At 44.5% G+C, this 26,892-nt stretch overlaps 1 protein-coding gene across 7 annotated transcripts in view; it reads left to right on the forward strand.

Annotated features, from left to right (window-relative positions):
• STIL (STIL centriolar assembly protein) overlaps window positions 1–26,892 on the forward strand; it is an 81,379-nt gene that overhangs the window by 1,073 nt on the left and 53,414 nt on the right. For 4 of the 7 annotated variants that reach the window (XM_054535079.2, XM_054535091.2, XM_063712569.1 and 1 more), the window contains exons 2-3: window positions 18,094–18,621; window positions 22,262–22,348. In XM_054535079.2, coding sequence (XP_054391054.1) covers window positions 22,305–22,348 — 44 coding nt within the window. In that variant the 5' untranslated portion in view covers window positions 18,094–18,621; window positions 22,262–22,304. Of the gene's footprint in view, window positions 1–18,093; window positions 18,622–18,658; window positions 18,811–22,261; window positions 22,349–26,892 lie in introns of those variants that run through there. The other 3 variants (XM_063712575.1, XM_063712579.1, XM_024237065.3) reach the window with 2 other exon arrangements.

Genomic DNA, 26,892 nt, shown 5'->3' on the forward strand with positions numbered 1-26,892 from the left:
AAGAGGGGGCCAAGTGATGAGAGTGTTTGCAAGAGAATGTTCATGATGCTGTCTGTAGAATCAAAACCATACAGGAAAGCAAATAATGGCACATGAAGCCTGGTAATGGAGAGGTTGGAGGGTGGTGGGGAAAGGGACCAATGTCTTAGAGCATTGGCCCAAGAAAGGTTGCAGTGGGGTATATGAGCAAGTGCGCTGGCAGTATAGATGCTGCCGGTCTGAGTGGGATATTTGGAATTGAAATATCCCAGCTTGTGAGTTTCTGATGATGCCAAGGTCCAGGGTGAGACCATGAGAATGGAAGGGTGAGGCAGAATGCATGCCCTGTTTTTAGAACTAGGAGTCCAGGGTATTAGATTTGTCCTACAGGTACAAGTTCAAGTCAGATAGTGCTGGAATGAACAAAGACTATGGGAAAGGAACTAAGCTGTTTAGTGCAGAGTGACCAGGACGTTAGTAAATGAAAGCAAACAGGAGAGGAAGATAGTGGTATAGCCCTCTGTCTGACCACCCCCATTCTCCTTTTTCTTTTGGTGGTCCTTTGTTAGCTCACTCAGCATTTTCTGGCTCTTCCCCATCTCCACTCTCTCTCCTTGCTTTCTTTTTGTTGTTGTTGTTTTTACTTATTCCCATCCTTCCTACCCTTCTTTTCCCATTTATAAGTCTCTCCCTTCTCCATGTCTCTTTTCCTGTCCTTCTCCTCACCTACTTGCCTTTGTTTGCCCTTCTTTCCCATTCTCCCTTTAATTTCTACCTCTTTCCTCTACACAACTTCTAACTTTTCCTTCCCACCATAGAAAGGAGAATGGGATATTTTGGATTATCACAGCTGGAAAAAAATTTTTTTGGGGGGGATGGAGTCTCACTCTGTCACCCACGCTGGAATGCAGTGGTGCCATCTTGGCTCACTGCAACCTCCACCTCCCAGGTTCAAGCGATTCTTCTGCCTCAGCCTCCCAAGTAGCTGGGATTACAGGCACCTGCCACCACGCCTGGTTAATTTTTGTATTTTTAGTAGAGAGGGGGTTTCACCATGTTGTCCAGGCTGGTCTTGAACTCCTGGGCTCAAGTGATCCTCCTGCCTTGGCCTCCCAAAGTGCTGGGATTGCAGGCATGAGCCACCGCGCCCAGCTAGGCCTACACTACACTACAGATGGTGGTGTGCACCTGTAGTCCCAGATGCTCGGAAGGCTGAGATGGGAGGCTGAGGTGGGAGGATCCCTTGAGCCCAGGAGGTGGAGGCTGCGGTGGGAGCAGCCTTTGAGCCCAGGAGGTGCAAACTCCAGTGAGCCAAGATCGTGCTACTGCATTCTAGCCTGGGCAACAGAGCCAGACCCTGTCTCAAAACAAAAACAAAACATTTTTCTATGGGTACTGAAATTTGAATTTATATAATTTGCGTGTGTCCCAAAATATTATTTCTTTTTAAAATCCATTTTAAAATGTGAACGTTATTTTGAGCTTGAAGGCTATACAAAAACAGGGACCCACGTTTAGATATGTGAATTTTCACATAAAAAAACATGGCCAGGCGCAGTGGCTCATGCCTGTAATCCCAGCACTTTGCGAGGCCGAGGCGGGCAGATCACCTGAGGTTGGAAACCAGCTTGGCTAACATGGTGAAACCCCGTTTCTACTAAAAATACAAAATTAGCTGGATGTGGTGGTGCATGCCTGTAATCCTAACTACTTGGGAGGCTGAGGCAGGAGAATTGCTTGAACCCAGGAGGCGGAGGTTGCAGTGAGCTGAGATCGCACCACTGCACTCCAGCCTGGCAACAGAGCAAGACTCTGTCTCAAAAAAAAGAAGAAGGCTCCAAACCCTTCAGCTTCTGGGGAGGAGGAGCTAGGACATGGGCAGCCAAGAACAAGGACAATTGGTCATATTGGGAACGGGTAGCAGGAGTATGAAAAAGGCCATATCAAAACAAATGTGCCTTCTTTCCCTTTGTTCACACAATTAGAGTTAAAAGATCTTAAGGATATGGTGTCTGTGAGAAAAAGGGCTAGGAAGCTATTGGCATACTTTTAGTGAAGGCCTTGGGCCAGAGACAAAAAGACAGTCTTTGTTGTTTCCATGATAGAACACCAGAACTAAGGATTCCACACAGGGGTTTGGGTCTGAAACTTTCTTGTATACCTACTTAAAGCAATATGTGGTGATTTTTTTTTCACAGAGAAAAAAATCTTTCTGGATAATTATGACCACAATTGGTTGAGTACTTAATGTCCTGTTCCTTGCCTGTCTCCTTCTGCCAGTTATGTTAGGCAACTAAGGAAAATATTAATGTGGAAAGATTTCTAAAAACTGAAACCCAGACACCCATCTCTGCCAAGGGTTTTCCAGGGAGTCATTTCCAGGAATGACAAGGTGAGGCAAAAAAACACTTTATGACTAGTTGGCCCTTTGAGTCTGTTCCTGTTATCTATTGCTACAAAACAGCCATTCCCAAATCAATGACTTAAAACAAGAAACGTTCTTTTTTTTTTTTTGAGACAGTTTCACTCTTGTTGCCCAGGCTGGAGTACAATGGCACAATCTCGGCTCACCACCACCTCTGCCTCCCAGGTTGAAGCGATTCTCCTGCCTCGGCCTCCCAAGTAGCTGGGATTACAGGCATGCACCACCACACCTGGCTAATTTTTTTGTATTTTTCGTAGAGACGTGGTTTCTCCATGTTGGTCAGGCTGGTCTCGAACTCCCGACCTCAGGTCATCCGCCTGCCTCAGCCTCACAAAGTGCTGGAATTACAGGCGTGAGCCACCAAGCCCTGCCTTTTGTTGTTGTTGTTGAGATGGAGTCTTGCTCTGTCGCCTGGGCTGGAGTGCAGTGGCACGACCTCAGCTCACTGCAACCTCTGCCTCCCAGGTTCAAGCAATTCTCCTGCCTCTGCCTCCTGGGTAGCTGGGATTACAGGCACCCGCCACCATGCCCGGCTAATTTTTGTATTTTTAGTAGAGACGGGGTTTCCCCATGTTGGCCAGGCTGGTCTCAAACTCGTGACCTCAAGTGATCCGCCCGCCTCAGCCTCCCAAAGTGCTGGGATTACAGGCATGAGCCACGGCGCCCAGCCAAAACAAGAAACATTTATTTTGCCTATTACCTGAAAATTGGGCTGGGCTCAGTGGGGACAGCTAATCTTCATCCCAGATGGCATCAGCTGGGGCAGCTCAGCTGAGGGCTGGAGGATCCATATCCAAGAAGGCTCATTCACATGGCTGATAGAGGATACTTTTTTTCCTCTTATGAGTGTCAATACTTAATTTTGGTGTAGGGACGGGAAGCTGGAAAATACACTATTTAAATTTTTCTTGGCTCTCCCTAACATTGTGGAAACCCTCTTTCCCTAAAGACCATGGGGTTTACCATGAGTTGCTTAGGTTTCTTTCTACAGCATGATGGCTAAATGTTACTCTTCAAGAGTAAACATTCCAGGAGATGGGGAGTAGAAACTGCCAGTTTTTAAAACCTGGGTTTAGAAACTGCCACAGCAACTCTTCTTTCATCATATTCTTTCAGTCAACCACACACAGAGCCCAGATTCAAGGAGAGGGTACATAGGCCCTACTTCTCAAGAGGAGTGTCAGAAATTTTGGTGCCATGTTTTAAAGTTGCTACAGGGTCCAAAAGCCCTCTGTGGAACCTTAGATTTAGTGAGCTGAGATGGATCTTATAGAGCTTAGAGAAAACTCTCTTGTATAATCAAGGCAGGCCTAAATAACCTTCCATCTCTTAGACTCCTCCCCGGCAAGCTAGACCAGATCAATAGGAACACTCAAAAAGAGAAATACTCCAAGGAAGTGAGGATCTCCAAGTAGCTTTGGGCCTATTTTATCACACTGGCAGTCACATGGAGCCAAGCCAAGTACATGGAATTAATAAAAGACACAATACCACACTGATGCTTGAAAATTCAATCCTGCTGCTTGTCCACAGTGTAAGGTCTACCGCTTAGCATCTTGATCCTAATTTGTCTCCAAGGAATCCATTTTGTCTTAGCCATATATTAGTGCTCCTTGGAGGTGGCAGAGAAGCATTGAATTACACCTAAGGGTAAGCCACCAGATATGCAATAATAGTATGCCCCAATAAATATATACAGAATAAGTGGATGTCACCCAGTAAAGGGGCATTTCCTAACTATATCCATAGATTGAATCTATAGGCTAAATACATTTGATTAATATCTATTAAATGTCTACTATGGTGGCTCACGCCTGTAATCCCAACACTTTGGGAGGCCAAGATGGATGGATCACCTGAGCTCAGGAGTTCGAGACCGGCCTGGCCAACATGATGAAACCCCATCTCTACTAAAATACAAATTAGCTGGGCATTGTGGCAGGTGCCTATAATCCCAGCTGCTCAGGAGGCTGAGGCAGGAGAATCACTTGAACCTGGGAGGCGGAGTTGCAGTGAGCCGAGATCACACCATTGCACTCCAGCCTGGGCGACAGAGCGAGACTCCGTCTCAAAAAAAAAAAAAAATGTCTACTATGTGCCAGGCATTTTTTGGATAATATTCCAACTTTTAAAATAAATCTATCAGAATACCTGTAAAGATTTCTGTGCTGTCTTTTTTGTTTGTTTGTTTTTTTGAGACACACTTTCACTCTTGTTGCCCAGGCTGGAGTATAGTGCGCAGTCTCAGCTCACTGCAACTTCCACCTCCTAGGTTCAAGCAATTCTCCTGCCTCAGCCTCCTGAGTAGCTGGGATTACAGGCATGCGCCACCATGCCCAGCTAATTTTGCATTTTTAGTAGAGACAGGGTTTTGCCATGTTGGTCAGGCTGGTCTTGAACTCCTGACCTCAGGTGATCTGCCCTCCTTGGCCTCACAAAGTGCTGGGATTACAGGTGTGAGCCATTGCACCTGGCCTCAGATATCTTCTAATTGCTAGATTGTGGGGAGGTCCAGTGTGTCCCAGGGGAGAGTTGGAGAACACTGGAAGTGCTTAGGGAAGTAGCTATATGCCAACTCATATGTAAATGTTTCAATATTTTTGTTGTTTCTTTATTTTTGAAACGAGGTCTAACTCTGTTGCCCAGGCTAGAGTGTAGTGGCGCATCACAGCTCACTTTAGCCTTGACCTCCTGAGTAGCTGGGACTACAGGTGTGCACCACCATGCCTCGCTTATTTTTCTATTCTTTGTAGAGACAGGATTTTGCCATGTTACCCAGGCTGGTCTCAAACTCCTGGGCTCAAGTGATCCACCCAGCTCAGCCTCCTAAAGTGCTGGGATTTCAGGCGTGAACCACCATGCCCCGCGTGTTTCAATATTTTAATCACCAATACAGCCTTTCCAGTTGGGTACTAGTTAAATATCAGCCTTGCCTTGCCTATGAAATTCTCATAATGCTGTGAAGTTAGTACTATCATTTTACATAGAGCCAGGACCACAAGGCAATGCCAGGCGCAGTGGCTCACCACACGCCTGTAATCCCAGCACTTTGGGAGGCTGAGGCAGGTGGATCACCTGAGGTCGGGAGTTTGAGACCAGCCTGACCAACTTGGACCAAACCCTGACCTGACCAAACCCTTTCTCTACTAAAAATACAAAATTAGCCAGGTGTGGTGGCGGGGTGCCTGTAATCCCAGCTACTCGGGAGGCTAAGGCAGGAGAATCGCCTGAACCTGGGAGATGGAGGTTGCGGTGAGCCAAGATCGCACCATGACGCTTCAGCCTGGGCAACAAGAGTGGAACTCCATCTCAAAAAAAAAAAATAAACAACAAAAAAACCCCACAAGGCAATAGATGACAAAGTCAAGTTCAAATTCAGCATGTTTGACTTTAAAATTTGCATTTCTATACAACACTGACTCTATGAAAAGTTCCATACTCACAAAAATCCTGTCAAAATATGTTATATTACAGACTAGAAGACTGATCTCAGAAAGATGTATAGCAAGAGCTATCCTTAAAACCCACCCTTACCCATAGATGTTTATCATTGAGTACCTTAGGTCTTTTCACATACATTCAGTACCTGCATACTATCCCCACGGTATATCTATGTTCCTAGCACCCTTTGTAGGGGATTAAGAAATAAGCTTTGTCACCATTCATCAATCCTATTTATCATAATTGCCTCTTAGAGATAGATATCTGTTCCCATACTTTCATTTTCCCAGCCTTGACTACTCCCCTTTGCTGCCTATGTTATATTCATGTTTCAGAATTCAGCTTGAGCCTGGGCAAACTAGTGAGACCTTGTCTTTAGAAAAAATTAGAAAAATTAGACAGATGTGATCCCAGCTACTCAGGAAGCTGAGGCAGGAGGATTGCTTGAGCCCGGGAGGTTGAGGCTGCAGTGAGCCGTGATCATGCCACTCCAGCGTGGATGACAGAGTGAGACCTTGTCTCAAAAAAAAAAAAAAAAAAGAAAAAGAAAAAAAAAGTTGGGCATGGTGGCTCATGTCTGTAATCCCAGCACTTTAGGAGGCCAAGGCAGGAGGATCACTTGAGCTCAGGTGTTCAAGACAAGCCTGGGCAAGATGGTGAGACCCCATCTCTTTTGAAAAATTGATTGATTGATTGAGACAGAATCTGGCTCTGTCGCCCAGACTGGAGTGCAGTGGCACGATCTCGGCTCACTGCAACCTCAGCCTCCTAAGTAGCTGAGATTACAGGCACACGCCATTGCACTCCAGCCTGGGCAACAAGAGCGAAACTCCATCTCAAAAAAAAAAAAAAAAAAAAAAAAAAACCAACCTCCCAAGACTGGGTTAGGTGCACCTCTTTTGTGCTTCTACCCTCCCCCACCATGTCCCTTGTTATTTCTGTTGTAGGCCTATGTTGTTTTGGGTATCTCCACACTAGATTTAGAGCTCTATGAAGGAAGGGACTCTGTCTGATTACTCTATGTACAGCATTGAACTAAGAGCATGACCGTGTGTTATTGTTACATGATTCACTCTCTTAAGCAAGCAGGTGCATGCTTTGTCTTCAGGCCTTCATAGCTGTCTATTATATTGTAATCTATTTCCTGGAGTGATGCTTAGTACATTGCATAACCTGATACTTAATAGAGTTTCTAAAATGAAGGTCCCTGCTACTCAGATTTCCTTGGTTATTGTTGTGAGGCTTTATCAAAGGACCTGTTCTCAAAGATTCTGAACATTAGTTCAGGGAAACATAGTATTTTTTTTTTTTTTTTTTGGAGATGCAGTCTCGCTCTGTCACCTAGGCTGGAATACAATGGCACAATCTCGGCTCACTGTAACCTCCGTCTCCTAGGTTCAAACAATTCTCCTGCCTCAGCCTCCCCAGTAGCTGGGGCTACAGGCTCACGCCACCACACCCAGCTAATTTTTTGTGTTTTAGTAGAGATGGGGTTTCACCATGTTGGCCAGGCTGGTCCCGAACTCCTGACCTCAGGTGATCCGCCCACCTTGGCCTCCCAGTGCTGAGATTACAGGCGTGAGCCACCACTCCTGGCCCACATCACATCACTTTGGGAGGCTGAGGTGGGTGGATCACCTGAGGTCAGGAGTTCGAGACCAGCCTGACCAACATGGTGAAACCCCATCTCTAATAAAAATACAAACATTAACTGGGAGTGGTGAGACACCTGTAATCTCAGCCACTTGGGAGGCTGAGGCAGGAGAATTGCTTGAACCCAGGAGGTGGAGGTTGCAGTGAGAAGAGATCATGCCACTACACTCTAGCCTGGGTGACAGAGTGAGACTCCATCTCTGAGCCACCGCGCCCAGCCCATCTCAAAAAAAAAAAAAAAATGTGATGTGACAAATCTGGCAGCAGACAATATGACTGCTCTCCTGGGAGTGACTTTGTCAGCTGAGCTTAGCTTCATACTGCAGAACTGCAGGCAGACCAGTGAAGGGAGACTGACTGTCTTTAGCTGAATTTACAGCATCTTTGCTAACTTTAGAAGCTTAGGTAGGTTGGTTATACCTGCACTTTCTTTGTCTGCAAAATCAGGATGATGGTCCATTAGCTCAGTTTAGTAAATACTTTTAGAGAATTTACCAATATGTGATATTTGATCATTGTATTCATTCCAAATAATCCAAACTTTAAAAAATAAGTAAAATAAGTCAACATGACTTGAGACATAAATTGTAATTGTTGCTGCTCCTAAGATTTTTAAGTGTCTAAAAGGAATTTGGCCTAAGTTGACAGATTAGCAATCTTCTTTAAAAATATGTTTCTTAAGGCTGGGTGCAGTGGCTAACACCTGTAATGCCAGCACTCCTTGGGAGGCCAAGGCAGGTAGATCTCCTGAGCTCAGGAGTTTGAGACCACCTTGGGCAACATGGCGAAACCCCATCTCTACAAAAAATACAAAAATTAGCCTGGTGTGGTGGCGCACGCCTGTAGTCCCAGCTACTTGGGGCGGAGAGGGGGCTGAAGTGGGAGTATCACTTGAGCCCAGGAGGTTGAAGCTGCAGTGAGCTGAGATCTTGCCACTGCACTCCCACCTGGGTGACAGAGAGAGATCCCATCTTTTTTAAAAAAATAGACATAAATAAAATAAAAATATGTGTCTTAAAAGCAAAGCTGTAGTTGTTTTTAAAAATCAGTAGTACAATTTAGCTTAGAAGTGTAAATTGAGAAAGGGAAAGTTGGGTGTTTGGAGAAACAGTACAGTAATAAGTAACAGAACCAGGAAGAGGAGAAATAACAGATTCCAGCTTCCCTGTTCCTGGTGATAACAATAGCTCTTTAATCCCCATAGCCAGTCTGTTAGCAGGCACCATCAGGGTTTATAGCACTGAACATTTACTTAGTCTAATCATAAAGACCATGTCATGTGGACAGGGACTGAAAAGGAATAAGGAAAAACAATTGATGTCTTTGGGTTGCTATAACAGAATACCATAAACAGGTAGCTTATAAACAGCAGAAATTTATTTTTCACAGCTCTCAAAGCTAGGAAGTTAGAGATCAAGGAGCTGGCAGATTTGGTATCTAGTGAGGGCCTGCTATCTTGGTTCATAAACAGCCATTTTCTCCGTGTGACTTCACAGGGAAGAAAGCAGCAAGGGAGCTCTCTGGAGGTTTCTTTTATAAGGTACTAATCCCATTCATGAAGGCTCTGCCATCATGACCTAATCACCTCCCAAAGGCTCCAGCTACTTACTATCATATTAGGGGTTAGGACTTCAACATATGAATTTTGTGGGGAACACAAATATTCAGTCTACAGCAGTTAGAATATAGAATTCTGGATGAATTTTTCCTTTTATGATTTTTTTCTTGTTATAACATTGTTTATGCAACAAATTCATACTTTTAAAAAAATGACAAACTGGAAATGGTTATCTGTGAAGCAAACTAAAGAACTTGGAAATTTAAAAAATAAAACCAGTAGCTTTTCTCTGTAAGGGCCAAAAGTAATAGCAATTCCACAGTGTCTCGAAATGACACATAAATGGCCAGGTGCAGTGTGGCTCACGCCTGTAATCCCAGCACTTCGGGAGGCCGAGGCGGGTGGGTCAGCTGAGGTCAGGAGTTTGAGACCAGTCTGACCAACATGGTGAAACCCCGTCTCTACTGAAAATACAAAAATTAGCTGGGCGTGGCGGTGGGTGCCTGTAATCCCAGCTACTCAGGAGGCTGAGGCAGGAGAATTGCTTGAACCCGGGAGGCGAACGTTGCAGTGAGCCAAGGTGGCGCCATTGCATTCCAGCCTGGGTGACAGAGCAAGACTCCATCTCAAAAAAAAAAAAAAAAAAAAAGAGAAAAAAAGAAATGACACATAAATATATATAAACAGAGATCAAAGACTAGCATGGTATATCTTCAGTCTACTTAAACTGGCCTGTCATCTAACAATTATTCATATTTGCTTTGGGTAATTACCTCTTATTACACAGCCTATAAAATTGTGCCTTCCCTGTTCTATGCTTATCACGTCCTTTCAACTCCCCATACCAGCTAGCACAAAGCTTAGTGTATAGTAGGTCCTTGGTATAGCATTTGTAGATTTTATTCCATTAAACTTAATTCTCTTTCTTTTTGTTTGAGATGGAGTCTCGCTCTGTCGCCAGGCTGGAGTGCAGTGGCGCAATCTCGGCTTACTGCAACCTTGGCCTCCCAGGTTCAAGCGATTCTTCTGCCTCAGCCTCCCGAGTAGCTGGGACTACAGGCATGTGCCACCACGCCTGGCTAATTTTTTTTTTTTTTTTTGAGACGGAGTCTCGCTCTGTTGCCCAGGCTGGACTGCAGTGGCGCGATCTCGGCTCACTGCAACCTCCCCTCCCGGGTTCAAGAGATTCTCCTGCCTCAGCCTCCCGAATAGCTGGGAGTACAGGCATCTGCCACCATGCCTGGCTAATTTTTTTGTATATTTAGTGGAGACAGGGTTTCACCATGTTGGTCAGCCTGGTCTCAAACTCCTGACCTCAGGTGATCTGCGCACCTCGGCCTCCCAAAGTGCCGGGATTACAGATGTGAGCCACTGCGCCCAGCCCTTATTCTCTTTCTGATTTAACAAATCAGTTCCCTTAATCTCTTTGAACACAGGGCAATGTGTTGCTCATTTATTAATAATGTCAATTGCCAGTACACCTAGACTAATAATAATATATGGGTGGCCCCTTTAACTTTCACACTCATTATGCATTAACTCTTTTTTATGATAATGTACAATATGCAAATGAGGAAAATCAATCTCAGAGAAATTAAATGGCAGAATTGGGGTCAGATCCCCAAAGCTATTGATTATTGCATTATAATTCAAAAAAAAAAAAAAAAGAAAACATCTGGGGAAATAAGCTCTTTAGTCACTTCCAAGCTCTCCTAAATATAACGCTGAATCATTCCTATCCTAAAATGAAGTCAATAATTTTCATTTCAGTCAAAAAGTATTTATGCATAGCGTTAAATGCATATCCTGCTTAGAAGTCCAGTGGTAGGCCAGGCATGGTGGCTCATGCCTGTAATCCCAGCACTTTGGGAGGCTGAGGCAGGCAGATCACAAGGTCAGGAGTTCGAGACCAGCCTGGCCAAAATGGTGAAACCCTGTCTCTACTAAAAATTCAAAAATTAGCTGGGAGTGGTGGCAGGTGTCTATAATCCCAGCTACTTGGGAGGCTGAGGCAGAGAGAATTGCTTGAACCGAGATCGTGCCACTGCACTCCAGCCTGGGAGACAGAGCGAGACTCCATACAAAAAAAGTCCAGTGTTAATAAAATGTTTAATTGAATTCTCATTGGTATTTGTGTTATTACTAAGCAAAAAGGAAGACATGCTTTTTAGTTGTTCAAAAGATTAGCATATGCCTCAGCTCTCACCTTGTACTTTCCTTTTTTCTTCGTAATAGACTCTTTAATTTTTTTAATCCTAAGAATTTGCCTCAGTCAGGCACGGTGGCTCACACCTGTAATCCCAGCACTTTGGGAGGCCGAGGTGGGTGGATCACCTGAGGTCAGGAGTTCGAGACCAGCCTGGCCAACATCCTGAAACCCCGTCTCTACTGAAAATACAAAAATTAGCCAGGTGTGGTGGCGGGCACCTGTAATCCCAGCTACTTGGGAGCCTGAGGCAGGGAGAATTGCTTGAACCTGGGAAGCAGAGGTTGCAGTGAGCTGAGGTCCAGCCACTGCACTCTAGCCTGGGCAACAGAGCAAGATTCCGTTTCAAAAAAAAAATTTGCCTCTAAAACACTTTTTTTTTTGGCTATTGTCTCTTAATGGAAGGATTTTTGTTTGTTTTTTAAAAATTATTTTATATTTTATAATGAATAGAGATGGAGTCTCACTATGTTTCCCAGGCTGGCCTTGATCTTCTGGGCTCAGGCAATCCACCCACCTCAGCCTCCCAAAGTGTTGGGACTGCAGACGCAAGTGAGTGTACCGGGCTATACTTTATTTTTTTAGAAGTTTTATATTTATAGAAAAATTGAGAACATGGTACAGAAGTTCCATACCCTACACCCAGTTTTTCATATTATTAACATCTTATATTAGTATCGTAGGTACATTTGTTACAGTTAATGAACAAATATTGGTACATTATTATTAACTAAAGTCTATATTTAGACTTTCTTAGTTTTTACCTAATGAGGTTTTTTTCGGTCTGTGATCCCATCCACAGTATCACATTACATTTAGTTATCATATCTCTTTAAGCTTCTCTTGACTTCTGACAGTTTCTCAGAATTTCCTTGTTTTTGATGAGTTTAACAGTTTTGAGGAGTACAGGTCAGGCATTTTACAGGATTCCTCACTATTAGAATTTTTCTTTCTCAGGATAATATAAGGTTATAGGTTAATGGGAGGAAGACCACAGAGATAAAGTGCCCCTTGCTTTTTTCTTGTGACAGAATCTCACTCTGTCGCCCAGGCTGGAGTGCAGTGGTATGATCTCGCCTCACTGCAACATCTGCCTCCCGGGTTCAACCGATTCTCCCACCTCAGCCTCCTGAGTAGCTGGGACTACAGGTGCATGCCACCACATCCGGCTAATTTTTATATTTTTTGGTAGAGACGGGGTTTCCTTGTTGGCCAGGCTGGTCTTGAACTCCTGACCTCAAGTAATCCACCTACCTCAGCCTCCCCAAGTGCTGGGATTACAGGCGTGAGTCACCGCCTCTGGCCTAAAGTGCCATTTTTTTTGAGACGGAGTTTCGCTCTTGTTGCCCAGGCTGGAGTGCAATGGCATGATCTCTACTCACCACAACCTCCGCCTCCCGGGTTCAAGCAATTCTCCTGCCTCAGCCTCCCGAGTAGCTGGAATTATAGGCATGTGCCACCACGCCTGGCTAATTTTTTGTATTTTTAGTAGAGACGGGGTTTCTCCATGTTGGTCCGGCTGATCTCGAACTCCTGACCTCAGGTGATCCGCCTGCCTCGGCCTCCCAAAGTGCTGGGATGACATGCATGAGCCACCGTGCCCAGCCTAAAGTGCCATTTTAATCACATCGTATCAAGTGTGCATAGTAGACTGGGTGCTGTGGCTCACGCCTGCAATCCCGGCACTTTGGGAATCTGAGCACTTTGGAGGCCCAGTACTTGAGGCTAGTAGTTCAATACCAGACTGGACAATATAGAGAGAATACTTGCTACTGAAGAAAAAAATAAAAGCTGGGCATGGTGGCACCCTCCTGTGGTCTCAGCTACTTGGAGGCTGAGGTAGGAGGATCATTTGAGACCAGGAGGTTGAGGTTGCAGTGAGCTATGATTGTGCCACTGCACTCCAGCCTGGGCAACAGCAAGGCACTGTCTCTAAAAAACAAAAAAAGGAAACAAAGAAGTGTACCTACTATCAGCATAACTATTGAGGTTGGCTTGATGACCCACCTGAAGTAGTGTTTGTCAGGTTTTCCCATTGTAAAGTCACTTTCCTCCCTCTGCCTTTCTCCCCCAACCCAATACTATACACTTTGAAGAAATATCATTATGTGCAGCCCACACCTAAGGAGTGGGGGGTTATGTGTTATGCTCACCCCTTCCTTTTTATCTAACTCATACTACATTTCTCTTTCTAATATCAAAGTAGTTTTAAAGAAAATCATAAACATGAGAAGCCGACACAGAGTTCCTTTCTTTTACATGCTAAATTCAATCTAGGATCAAATCATATTGATTATTCCTTCAAAATATATCCAGAATACAATAACCTCTCACCACCTCCATTGCTACCATTCTGGTCCAAGCCACCATCAATCTCTCTTCTAAGTTATTGCAGCAGTTTTTTAACTGGTCCCCTTGCATCTCTGCCCTTGCCCCAGTCTATTCTCAATATAGCAATCAATTGTCCTTTTAAAACCTAAAATCATAGCCTCACCCAGGCGCAGTGGCTCACGCCTGTAATCCCAGCACTTTGGGAGGCTGAGGCGGGAGGGTTGCCTGAGGTCAGGAGTTTGAGACCAGCCGGGCCTATATGGTGAAAATCTGTCCCTACCAAAAACACAAAAATTAGCTGGGCGTGATGGCATGGGCCTGTATTCCCAGCTGCTCGGGAGCCTGAGGCACGAGAAATGCTTGAACCTGGGAGGCGGAGGTTGCAGTGAGCCTAGATGGTGCCACTGCACTCCAGCCTGGGCAACAGAGCAAGACTCCATCTCACAAAACAAAACAAAACAAACAAAAACCTAAAATCAGATTATGTCAGTCCTGTATATAAAATCTTCCAGGCCGGGGGTGGTGGCTCACGCCTGTAATCCCAGCACTTTGGGAGGACGAGGCAGACGAATCACGAGGTCAGAAGTTTGAGACCAGCCTGGCCAACATGGTGAAACCCTGTCTCTACTAAAAATACAAAAAATGAGCTGGGCGTAATGGCGGGTGCCTATAATCCCAGCTACTCGGAGGCTGAGGCAGGGTTGATCACTTGAACCCAGGAGTTGTAGATTGCAGTGAGCTGAGATCATACCACCGTACTTCAGCCCCAGCGCCAGAAATCTTCCAAAGGCTTCCCATGTAACTCAGGGCCTTTGCACTTCATGTACCCAATGGCAGTCATTGAGATGTGTCAATGATCTCAATGACTTAGATCTCTTTCCAGAAAGAACTTTCCAGTCAGCTGCAAAGACTGCAGTTGCCTGACAGCCTCTGCTGTGGCCTTTGGAATCTGCCTTAGCTTTGGTGCTTGTTCTTTCTTGGAAGCCTCAGGCAATGATTAGGCACAGCAAGAATTCTAGGGCCTAGCCATTTCTGCCTAATGTGGGACTCCAGTAATGGGCAATCTTTGCTCTGGAGCTCCTTATTGGGCTGGCCAACAGTTTGTCAGACATGCATGGCTGTCTGAGGCCCTTCCTGTTCTCACACTAGAGCTCAGGAACTGACCATCATTCCCCTTAAAATTTGCGCCCTAGATGCCAAGAATTTTTTCAGGAAATCAGAGAATGATGCTCTACAGAGCACATATTTTTTTCTTTCTTTTTTGTTTTTTCTGGAGATGTAGTCTCACTCTGTTGCCCAGGCTGGAGTGCAGTGTTGTGATTTCGGCTCACTGCAACGTCTGCCTCCCAAATTCAAGTGATTCTCCTGCCTCAGCCTCCCTAGTAGTCAGGATTACAGGCGCCCACCACTACACCCAGCTAATTTTTGTATTTTTAGTAGAGATAGTGTTTCACCATGTTGGTCAGGCTGGTCTTGAACTCCTGACCTCAGGTGATCCACCCGCTTCAGCCTCCCAAAGTGCTGGGATTACAGGCATGAGCCACTGCACCTGGTCTTAGAGCACATATTTCTTTGCTAGTTTGATACATTTTTCAGAATAGTGTTTTCACTCTCTTAAAAGGGTAGCTGCTTATTCTGACCACAGCAGCCTACAAATACAGCTCAGACTTTAAGATATTTCCATATTGCTCAGGAAACTAACAAAAGTGGAGTGTTGAGCAAAATAAGTGACATTTCAAATCCTGTCTCTGCACTAACTAGCTGTGGGATCTTAACACATTTCATCTCTTGTTAAATAGGGATAACACGTCTCTACTTTGGCTGTTAGGAGAATAATATCAGATATTATTCTGAGAAATAATATCTGTTGGTGGAGAAAGCACTATTACCACATTAGCTGTGGAAATAATTATAAATTATCAAAGGAATATTAATAAAATATAAACAGTCTTCCCTCTGTATCCATGGGGGATTGGTTCCAGGAACCCCAGGGATACCAAATTTGGCCCACAGATACTCAAGTCTTTTATATAAAATGGCATAGTGTTTGCATATAACCAATGTACAGTCATCCTTATACTTTAAATCATCTTAAAACAAAAATTAATTGGGCATGGTGGCATGTGCCTGTAGTCTCAGTTTCTAGGGAGGCTGAAGTGGAGGATCACTTCGGCCAGAAGTTGAGTCTGTGGTGACAGAGTGAGACCCTGTCTCAAAAAAAAAAATCATCTCTAGACTACTCATAATAACTAATTGTATAGTACCTAACACATTGTATAATACCTAATACAGTGTACATGCTATGTAAAAAGTAGTTATAGGTGTTTTTTTTTTTTTTTTTTTGAGATGGAGTTTCACTCTTGTCACCCAGGTTGGAGTGCAATGGCGCGATCTCAGGGCTCACCGCAACCTCCGCCTCCCGGGTTCAAGCGATTCTCCTGCCTCAGTCTCCCTAGTAGCTAGGATTACAGGCATGTGCTACCACACCTGGCTAATTTTGTATTTTTAGTAGAGACGGGGTTTCTCCATGTTGGTCAGGCTGGTCTTGAATTCCTAACCTCAGGTGATCCACCCGCCTCAGCCTCCCAAAGTGCTGGGATTACAGTCATGAGCCACCATGCCCAGTCAAAGTGGTTATAGTTTTAACTTAAATTATTTCAGAGATAGGGTCTCGCTCTGTCACCCAGGCTGGAGTGCAGTGGTACAATCATAGCTCACTGCAGCCTCAAACTCCTGGGCTCAAGCATTCCTCCCACCTGAGCCTTCCCAGTAGCTAGGGCTACAGGCCTGTACTACCACACCCCACTAATTCTTAAATTTTCTGTAGAGACAGGGTGCTGCTATATTGCCCAGGCTGGTCTTGAACTCCTGGCCTCAAGCGATCCTCCCATCTCGGCCTTGCAAAGTGTTGGGATTACAGGCAGGAGCTACCGCACCCAACATGTGTGTCTTATTTGTATTATTATTTTTGAGGCAGGGTCTTGATCTGTCACCCAGGCTGGAGTGCAATGGCACAATCTCAGTTCACTGCAACCTCTGCCTCCCCGGCTCAAGCCATCCTCCCACCTCAGCCTCCCAAGTAGTAGGACTACAGGCATATGACACCATGCCTGGCAATTTTTTTGTATTTTTTGTAGAGATGGGGTTTTGCCATGTTGCCCAGACTGGATTTGTATTATTTTTATTGTTGTTATTTTGTTTTTTTCCCCTCCGAATATTTCCATTTGCGGTTGGCTGAATCTGTGGATATGGAACCCACTGATAGAGGGCTGACTGTATATAAATACATAAAATATCAATACTATATATAATATCAATGCTAGTTGTAGAGATAGGCATATATGGTTTATAAATTTAAGTCACATTCTTTTCTTCTACTCAACGGGAATTTAAAATTTTTATGTTACTTTGCTGGGGGCTGTGGCTCACTCCTGTAATCCCAGCAGTTTCGGAGGCCAAGGTGGGCAGATCACTTGAGGTCAGGAGTTCCAGATCAGCCCGGTGCCCAACATGGTGAAACCTGGTCTCTACTAAAAATACAAAAACTAGCCGGCCGTGGTGGTGCTTGCCTGTAACCCCAGCTACTCCGGAGGCTGAGGCAGGAGAATTGCTTGAACCTGGAAGGCAGTGTGCAGTGAGTTGCAGTGTGCTGAGATAGCGTCACTGCACTCCAGCCTGGGCGACAGAGCAAGACCCCGTCTCAATCAATCAATAAATTAATAAATACAAATTTTGGCCCAGCCTGGTGGCTCATGCCTGTAATCCCAGCTCTTTGGGAGGCCGAGGCGGGTAGATCACTTGAGGTCAAGAGTTCGAGACCAGCCTAGCCAACATGGTGAAACCCCGTCTCTACTAAAAAATACAAAAATTAGGCCGGGCGCGGTGGCTCACGCCTGTAATCCCAGCACTTCGGGAGGCCAAGGTGGGCGTATCACCAGGTCAGGAGATCGAGACCATCTTGGCTAACACGGTGAAACCCCGTCTCTACTAAAAATACAAAAAATTAGCCGGGCGTGGTGGGCGCTTGTAGTCCCAGCTACTCGGGAGGCTGAGGCAGGAGACTGGCATGAACCCAGGAGGCGGAACTTGCAGTGAGCCGAGATCGCGCCACTGCACTCCAGCCTGGGCGACAGAGCGAGACTCCGTCTCAAAAAAAAAAAAAAATTAGCCGGGCGTGGTGGTGGGTGGTGGACGCCTGTAATACCAGCTAATTGGGAGGCTGAGACAGGAGAATCGCTTGAACTCGGGAGGCGAGGTTGCGGTGAGCCGAGATCGCGCCATCGCACTCCAGCCTGGGCGACAGAGTGAGATTCCACCTCAAAAAAAAAAAAAAATTATGTCACTAAAACAGATGGCTTCCTAGGAAAGAAACTGGAAGAAATCTAGAAGTTGAGGATAAGTGATCACAAAAAGGAAAAATTAAAAACGTAAATTTTAGAATAAAAATTTAAAAAGTAAGAAACTGGAATAACTCTAATTTCTTGTCTTTTGTGCTTTCAGGTAAAGAGTTTGGAAACTGTTCTTTAGGTGTTCGCTTCCAGTCGCCGACCGATGATCGTCTTATAGAGCACTTCCGGCTTCATCTACCTTTCGCTCCTCCGTCTACCTAACTGCGCTTTCCATTGCGCTTGCGGAAAGCCTACCCCGCCCCGGAACTTAACCGTTGACGAAATGAAAGGTTTAAATCCTCGGAACCTTGATCCTGGAGCGCCGGTGGCGCCCGCAGTTCTCCAAGAAGACTTGGGATTGGTCAAGCGCGGAACCAGTGCGGGGCGCTGATTGGTTGGCACACCAATGCGCAACGGCGACCGTGCGCGTCTCTCTAGCACCACCCCCGCTCCCTGACTGGCGGGGTTTCTGACCAGTCAGCAGGCGTGGCGCGGCCTTCGGTTTCGCGAGCTTGTGTTTGCCGCCGCAGTTCCCGCGACCCCAACGTCCCAGAGGCGGGGCCGGAGTCGGCGGTGGCGCTCCCTGGAGCCGGCTCCCGCTCCTACCCTGCAAACAGACCTCAGCTCCGCGGAAGTTGCGGTAAGTGGAGCCTTGTGCTCCTGGTTCCCCCTTGAGGGGCGGCAGCGGGGCCCTGGGAAGGTTGGTGGGTAACATTCGAAGCCCTGTAGTGGGTTCCGCCCTCCAGGATCCTGGAGCAGATGACGAGAAGGGGAGCTAGTGGGAGAAATTAAGCAGTCCATGAAATCTTTGGGTATCATCTGAGCTGAGGTATGTGAAAGAGGTTTGCACATTTAAAGTTGTTTTTACGGTGGGAATTTCTTGAGGACTGAAACCTTGAATGCTCGCTCTTGCATCCTCACAATTTCTGGCTCACACTCTGCTACGTAGTAAGGGATCAGTTAATGTTTGAAGTTCATGCTGTAAACAGCAAAGTGCGAGAATGCTATGCGTGTGAGAACAGACAGTATAGTACCATCGCCACGGTGTCTGGGAGAAGGTTTCACAGAGGAAGTGACATTCGAGTTGGATTGTGAGGGATGGCGGGGGTTTACTAGGGCATTCCAAGTTAAGGGGGGCATCTTGTGCAGATATTGAAACCGGGGCACTGCAAGTAGTTCAGTTTGACTGGAATGTAGGATGAGTGGATGGGGGGGTTAAGGTTGGAATAATAGAGTGGGGCTGGATTGTGAGGATCCTTTATTCTGTATGTAAAGAAGAGCCATCGGCTTTTTAAAAAAATTTATTTTTATTTTTATTTTTGAGACGCAGTTTCACTCTTTGGCCCAGGCTGGAGTGAAGTGGCGTGATCTCGGCTCACTGCAACTTCCGTCCCCCGGGTTCAAGCGATTCTCCTGCCTCAGCCTCCGTAGTAGCTGGGATTACAGGCACACGCCACCACGCTCGGCTGATTTTTGTATTTTTAGTAGAGACGGGGTTTCACCATGTTGGCCAGGCTGGTCTCGAACTCCTGACTTCAGGTGATCCACCCGCCTCGGCCTCCCAAAATGCTGGGATTACAGGCATGAGCCACCACCCCTGACATGAGCCATTGACTTTTAAAGCAGGAGAATAATTTGATCAGATTTATATGGAAACACTCTTCTAGCAGCATTATGGGGACTTTTCCGTAAGTCTGGTGAGAGTTGATGAAGTTAGCAACTAAGGTGGTGGGTATGGAAAGATAATTTATATGGAAGAAGGGGTGAGGATGATTTGAACGTTTCTATTGTACACGATGATGACTTTACCTGAGAATATGTTTTGCTAGGTATAGATGTGTGGTTTTAGTTTTATTACCTTTAATTGCTTGTACAACACTGACAGAATGAAACTACCTTATGTGTATTGTTTTAAAATAAGAAATCAACATTATCCATCTTTTCACCCAAATGAATAAAGGAATAAAACACAAATAGCGCATTTTAAGACACTTCTGTTTAATGAAGAAAAAATTGGCACTTTTTATACTTTGTAAAGTTACAGTTATCCATGTGAATACTGTTATCCATGACAACCAAGTACTAAGGAAGGGTTTTAGGATTTAAAGCCTGCATTCTGTGGAAGCTGCATTAAACCTTTTAAGTCCAGATATTTTTAAGAAGGACTGTTTAGTCACCTTTTTTTTTTTTTGAGACGGAGTCTCGCTCTGTCGCCCAGGCTGGAGGGCAGTGGCGCAATCTCCACTCACTGCAAGCTCCGCCTCCCGGGTTCACTACAGGTGCCCGCCACCACACCCTGCTAATTTTTTGTATTTTTAGTAGAGACGGGGTTTCACCGTGTTAGCCAAGATGGTCTCGATCTCCTGACCTCGTGATCCACCCACCTCGGCCTCCCAAAGTGCTGGGATTACAGGTGTGAGCTACCGTGCCCGGCCTAGTCAATTTTATTAGAAGCACATTTTTCTCTGCTTGAACAAGGTATAAGAGCATTTTCAGTAGGATTTTCAGCCTCTGACTTTATCTAAAAAGTCTCTTCTAAATAATCTCTGCACCTGGATTAATAATCCTTTTCTCCTTTATCTTGCTTCACACAGAGTGAGACAGAGGCTCATTCTCTTGCCCAGGCTGGAGTGCAGTGGGATGATCTCAGCTCACTGCAACCTCGCCTCCCAGGTTCAAGTGATTCTCCTGCCCCAGCCTCCTGACTAGCTGGGATTACAGGTGTGCACCACCATGCCCAGCTAATTTTTGTATTTTTAGTAGAGACGGGGTTTCACCATGTTGACCAGGCTGGTCTCGAACTCCTCACCTCAGGTGATCCACCCACCTCGGCCTCCCAAAGTGGTGGGATTACAGGAATGAGCTCCCACACCTGGCCTTAGACAGTTTCTTTTTCCTAGAATTGATACAGAATGTGCAGGACCTAAAGAACTCTAAGGCTTGAAAGAATATAGGACATACTGAACTCTAAAGAAAGGACTACGAGGTCTGTGTTTTGCTTCAATAATACTTAGATGGAACTGTCCAGTGGGCAGTTAGAAATATGGATTTGAAACATCTGGGCATGGTGGCAAATGCCTGTAATCCCAGCACTTTTTGAGGCTAAGGCGGATGGATTGCTTTAGTCCAAGAGTTCGAGACCAGCCTGGGCAACGTGACGAAACCCCATCTCTACAAAAAATCCAAAAAAATTAGCCGGGTGCAGTGATGAATGCCTGTGGTCCCAGCTATTCAGGAGGCTGAGGTGGGAGGATCACCTGAGCTCAGGTGGTGGAGGTTGCAGTGAGCTGAGATTGCACTACTGTACTACTTCAGCCTGGGCTAGAGTGAGACCCTGTCTCAAAAAAAAAAAAAAAAAAGAAAGAAAGAAAAGAAAATGGATTTGAAACTCAGAAGAGAGGTGGAGCTAAAAGTTTGCTATAGATAAGTAGGTGTAGAAGCAATGGGAGTGGAGGAGAGTACCCAGAGAGAGCATGTGGAGTTAAAAAAGAATACTGGGCTGGGCGTGGTGGCTCACACCTGTAATCCCAGCACTTTGAGAGGCCAAGGTGGGCAGATCACGAGGTCAAGAGATTGAGACCATCCTGGCCAACATGGTGAAACCCCATCTCTACTAAAAATACAAAAATTAGCTGAGCATGGTGGTGCGCACCTGTAGTCTCAGCTACTCAGGAGGCTGAGGCAGGAGAATCGCTTGAACTCGGGAGGCGGAGGTTGCAGTGAGCTGAGATCGCACCGCTGCACTCCAGCCTAGCGACAGAACAAGACTCCGTCTCAAAAAAAAAGAACACTGATTTTTCACTGACACAAGTCAGTTTGTGGGAATGCATGCAGTACTGTTTTTTTTCCAATGAAGGTTCTTTAATGACTTCATTATAGGCCCCAAATAAATATCTAGCCCAAATCATTTTTTTCTGCTGCTTTATGGTTTTATGAGGGTTGTAAGAATTTTGGTCAAAATCTCATACATTTGATACTACCTGCCCTACCGAGCTCACTAAGTTGATACAAAGGTTTTGGGGCAGAATCCGAGCTTTCCTTAAGGGATAGATATATTGGTAGATTTGCCGCCTAGAATAAATATTAACAGTAATTTATTGGCAGAATGACTCTAACATATGAAAATGATTGGCAGAATCTACAAGCATTTAATCTTATTAATCTATAGTCACACTTCATGTAAGTAATCTAATTTTGCCTGTAATTTTAATATGTGGTTAAATCATATTTTTCTTCTTTGTTTTTATCATTCATTAGTCATATTCTCTTTAATTCTTTAGGATACTGAGGATTTGAAATTAAAGAAATCATTCACCAGACATCATGGAGCCTGTATATCCTTTTGCACGGCCCCAGATGAATACCAGGTATAGAAGTATATTTACAAATATTTGTCTTACAGCTGTTCACATAACTTGGGAAGGTAGGTTGAAAGAGAAAAAAGAATATAATCTTTAGAATCAGGAAATTCTGGGTTCACATCCCAGCTCTACCGCTTGTTAGGTGGGTGACCTTGATCAAGTTAATTAACTAAGCCTCAGTTCTTTATCTGTAAAATGAGGATGGTAATCTCTGTCTCACAGAAGATTATTGTGTGGAGTTGAATGAGATTACTAAACTAAAGGGTCTAGTACGTAATAGGCACTCAGTAAATACTAGTTTCATCCCTCCTTCAATTATTTTCATAACATAGATCTATATTGATGGGAAATAGTACCTGAACTTAGGAGGCTAAAAATTACATCGGTGTTTGTTTACTTTCTAGAAAAGTGGGAAAGTGGTTGGGTTCCTTCCCTCTTACAAATACTAATTCCTTGATGGGAATAATTTCACATTAGGTATACCAAGTTTCCTCAGATGTTCCTAAGCCTTTGTCATGTGAAGTAGGAGCTTGCCACCTGTCTTCCATTTTTCTCAGTCTGTCGTTACTATGGGGACTGGGCAAATCAGCTTGTATTGTTTGGCTCTTTGGATCATTTATTGCTCTTTTTTCCCCTAAGGAACAACAGTTAATGCTGACGTGTGAATTTTTTTTTTCTTCCAAACTAGAATTGCATTCATGGGTCGCCTTTATTCTCTGTAATGTCTTTCTTTGTGCCAGATGTTCTTAATGAAGATAATGGGAAACATGACCCAAGGAGGCTATCATATTCCTTTTGCTTTAATTTTGGCCCTTGTGTTCTACCCCCCTGCCATCTCTTATTTGAAAATTTGTCGGTGGGCAAGGTCGCTCATGCCTGTAATCGTAGCACTTTGGGAGGCTGAGGTGGGCAGATCGCTTGAGCTCAGGAGTTCAAAATCAGCCTGGGCAACATGGGGAAACCCCATGTTGACAGAAAAATTTTGTCTTCTATTCTTAGAAGGGTACAGTTGTGTAACAAGTTCAGCGTATTCTGTTTTTAATTTAAAAAATTTAAATTTTTGTGGGTACATGGTGTATGTATTTATGGGGTATATGACATATTTTTATAAGGCATGCAATGTGTAATAATCACATATGGGAAATAGGGTATCCATCCCCTTAAGCATTTATCTTTTGTGTTAGAGACAATCCAGCTGTACACTTTTAATTATTTTTATTTTTATTTTTATTTTTTTGGAGACAGAGTCTCACTTTGTCACCCATGTTGGAGGGCAGTGGCGCCATCTCGGCTCACTGCAATCTCTGCTTCCTGGGTTCAAGTGATTCTCGTGTCTCAGCCACTCGAGTAGCTGGGATTACAGGCGTGCGCCACCATGCCCAGCTAACTTCTGTATTTTTAGTAGAGACGGGGTTTCACCATGTTGGCCAGGCTGGTCTTGAAATCCTGACCTCAAGTGATCTGCCCACCTTAGCCTCCCAAAGTGCTAGGATTATAGGTGTGAGCCACTGTGCCCAGCCTAATTATTTTTAAATGTTATTATTTATTACTTTTAAGTTGTTATTGACTATAGTCACCCTGCTGTGCTATCAAATAATAGGTCTTAATCATTCTTTCTGTTTTTTTTTTTTTTTTTTTTTTTAAACCCATTAACTGTGTCTACTTCTCACCCAACCCCTACTACTCTTCCCAGCCTCTGGTAACCATCCTTCTACTCTCTGTGTCCATGAGTTCCATTGTTTTGATTTTTAGATCCCACAAATAAGCAAAAACATGTGAAGTTTGTATTTCTGTTCCTGGCTTATTTCACTTAACATGGTGATCTCCAGTTCTAACCATGTTGTTGCAAATGACAGAAATTTATTCTCTTTTTTCTTCCATTGTCTTTTTCTTTTTTCTTTTTTTTGTTTTTTGGGACAGTATCAGGGGACCTGCCCCGATAATCACGTAGGTTCTTTTCTATTTTCCTAAGCATCAGCTGGCTTGAGAAATAAAAGGACAGAGTACAAAAGGGAGAAATTTTAAAGCTGGGCTTCCGGGGGAGACATCACACGTTGGTAGGATCTGTGATGCCCCACAAGCCACAAAAACCAGCAAGTTTTTATTAGGGAGTTTCAAAAGGGGAGGGAGTATACGAATAGGTGTGGGTGACAGACATCAAGTACTTAACAGGGTAATAGAATATCACAAGGCAAGTGGAGGCAGGGCGAGATCACAGGACCACAGGACTGAGGCGAAATTAAAATTGCTAATGAAGTTTTGGGCACCACTGTCATTGATAACATCTTATCGAGAGACAGGGTTTTGAGATGAACCGGTCTGACTAAAATTTATTAGGTGGGAATTTCCTCTTCCTAATATGCCTGGGAGCGCTATGGGAGACTGGAGTTTATTTCATCTCTGCAATCTCGACCATAAGAGACAGGTACGCCCCGGCGGGGCCAGTTCAGAGACCTACCCCTAGGTGCGCATTTTCTTTCTCAGGGACATTCCATGCTGAGAAAAAGAATTCGGCGATATTTCTCCCATTTGCTTTTAAAAGAAGAGAAATATGGCTCTGTTCTGCCCGGCTCACCGGCGGTCAGAGTTTAAGGTTATCTCTCTTATTCCCTGAACAATTGCTATTATCCTGTTCTTTTTTCAGGGTACCCACATTTCATATTGTTCAAACACACATGCTGTACAATTTGTGTAGTTAACGCAATTATTACAGGGTCCTGAGACGATATACATCCTTCTCGGCTGACAGGATTAAGAGATTAAAGCAAAGACAGGCATAGGAAATCACAAGGGTATTGATTGGGGAAGTGATAAGTGTCCATGAAATCGTTACAATTTATGTTTAGAGATTGCAGTAAAGACAGGCATAAGAAATTAGAAAAGTATTAATTTGGGGAACTAATAAATGTCCATAAAATCTTCACAATCCACGTTCTTCTGTCATGGCTTTGGCCAGTCCCTCCGTTTGGGGTCCCTGACTTCCCGCAACAAGACAGAGTCTCACTCTGTCACTCAGGCTGGAATGCTGCGGTGCGGTCTCAACTCACTGCAACCTCCGCTGCCCTGATTCAAGCAATTCTCATGCCTCAGCCTCCTGAGTAACTGGGATTACAGGCGTGTGCCACCAAGTCCAGCTAATTTTTTGTTTGTTTGTTTGTTTGTTTGTTTTTGAGATGGACTTTCGCTCTTGTCACCCAAGCTGTAGTGGGATGGCATGATCTTGGCTCACTGAAACCTCTTCCCCCTGGGTTCAACTGATTCTCATGCCTCAGCCTCCCAACTAGCTGGGACTAGAGGCGCGTGGCACCACACCTGGCTAATTTTGTACTTTTAGTAGAGACGGGGTTTCCCCATGTTGGCCAGGCTGGTCTTGAACTCCTGGCCTCAAGTGATCCGCCCGCCTTGGCCTCCCAAAGTGCTGACATAGGTGTGAGCCAGCGGGCCTGGCCCCGTTAGTGGTCTTTTTCTTATTGTGGTTTTCTCGTGTTATACACTCATGTAAAATGAAAAGTTTTTGATGGTACCCTATATGATTTAATATTGAAACCTTGCTTTACACTGCCCCTGGCATCTTTGTTGAGAAATTATTTATAATTATGTCCTTTTGATGCTTCAATAATTAAACTTGTGCTGTATTTTGGTATTCCAAAATACCAAATTTGGAAACACTGGAAAATAATTAAGAATTTATTAAGTTTTTTTGCTTTTCATAACTGTTGGGTATTATCTAACAATTATCTGGAAATCAGTTCAGAAAGACAGATTTTAGGCCAGGAGCCATGGCTCATGCCTATAATCCCAGTGCTTTGGGAGGACAAGGTGGGAAGATTGCTTGAAACCATGAGTTCAAGACCAGCCTGGGGAACATAGTGGGACCCTGTGTCTACAAAAAATACAAAAGTAAACCTCATGTGGTGGTGCACATTTGTGGTCCTAGCTGCTTGAGAGGCTCCCTTGAGCCCAGGAGTTTAAGGCTGCAGTGAGCTATGACTGAGCCCCTGCACTCCAGCTTGGGCAACAGAGCAAGGCCCTGCTCTTTAAAAAAAAAAAAAAAAAGAAAAGAAAAGAAAGATTTTAGTTTAAATTTAAATGTAAATTTATGATTTATACTCATTTTTCTGTTACTTAAAAGCGATTTTGTAGGATTGTCTTGTTCTTTTTTAAAAGCTTGTGTATATATAAATTTACATATGCATAGATAAAAAAGGACAAATAAGCCAAATTTTGAGCGCCTATTCTCCTGGTAGTAGAGTTACAAGTGAATTTTCTTTTTTAAAAAGTATTTTTTGGGCCGGGCGCGGTGGCTTACGCCTGTAATCCCAGCACTTTGGGAGGCTGAGGCGGGTGGATCATGAGGTCAGGAGTTTGAGACTAGCTTGGCCAACATGGTGAAACCCCGTCTCTACTAAAGATACAAAAAATTACCTGCGTGTGTTGGCAGGCGCCTGTAATCCTAGCTACTCAGGAGGCTGAGGTGGGAGGATCACTTGAACCCAGAGGTGGAGGTTGCAGTGAGCTGAGATCACGCCATTGCACTCCAGCCTGGGCAA

Source organism: Pongo abelii, chromosome 1 (genome assembly GCF_028885655.2).
Source record: "Pongo abelii isolate AG06213 chromosome 1, NHGRI_mPonAbe1-v2.0_pri, whole genome shotgun sequence".
Classification (NCBI taxonomy): Eukaryota; Metazoa; Chordata; class Mammalia; order Primates; family Hominidae; genus Pongo; species Pongo abelii.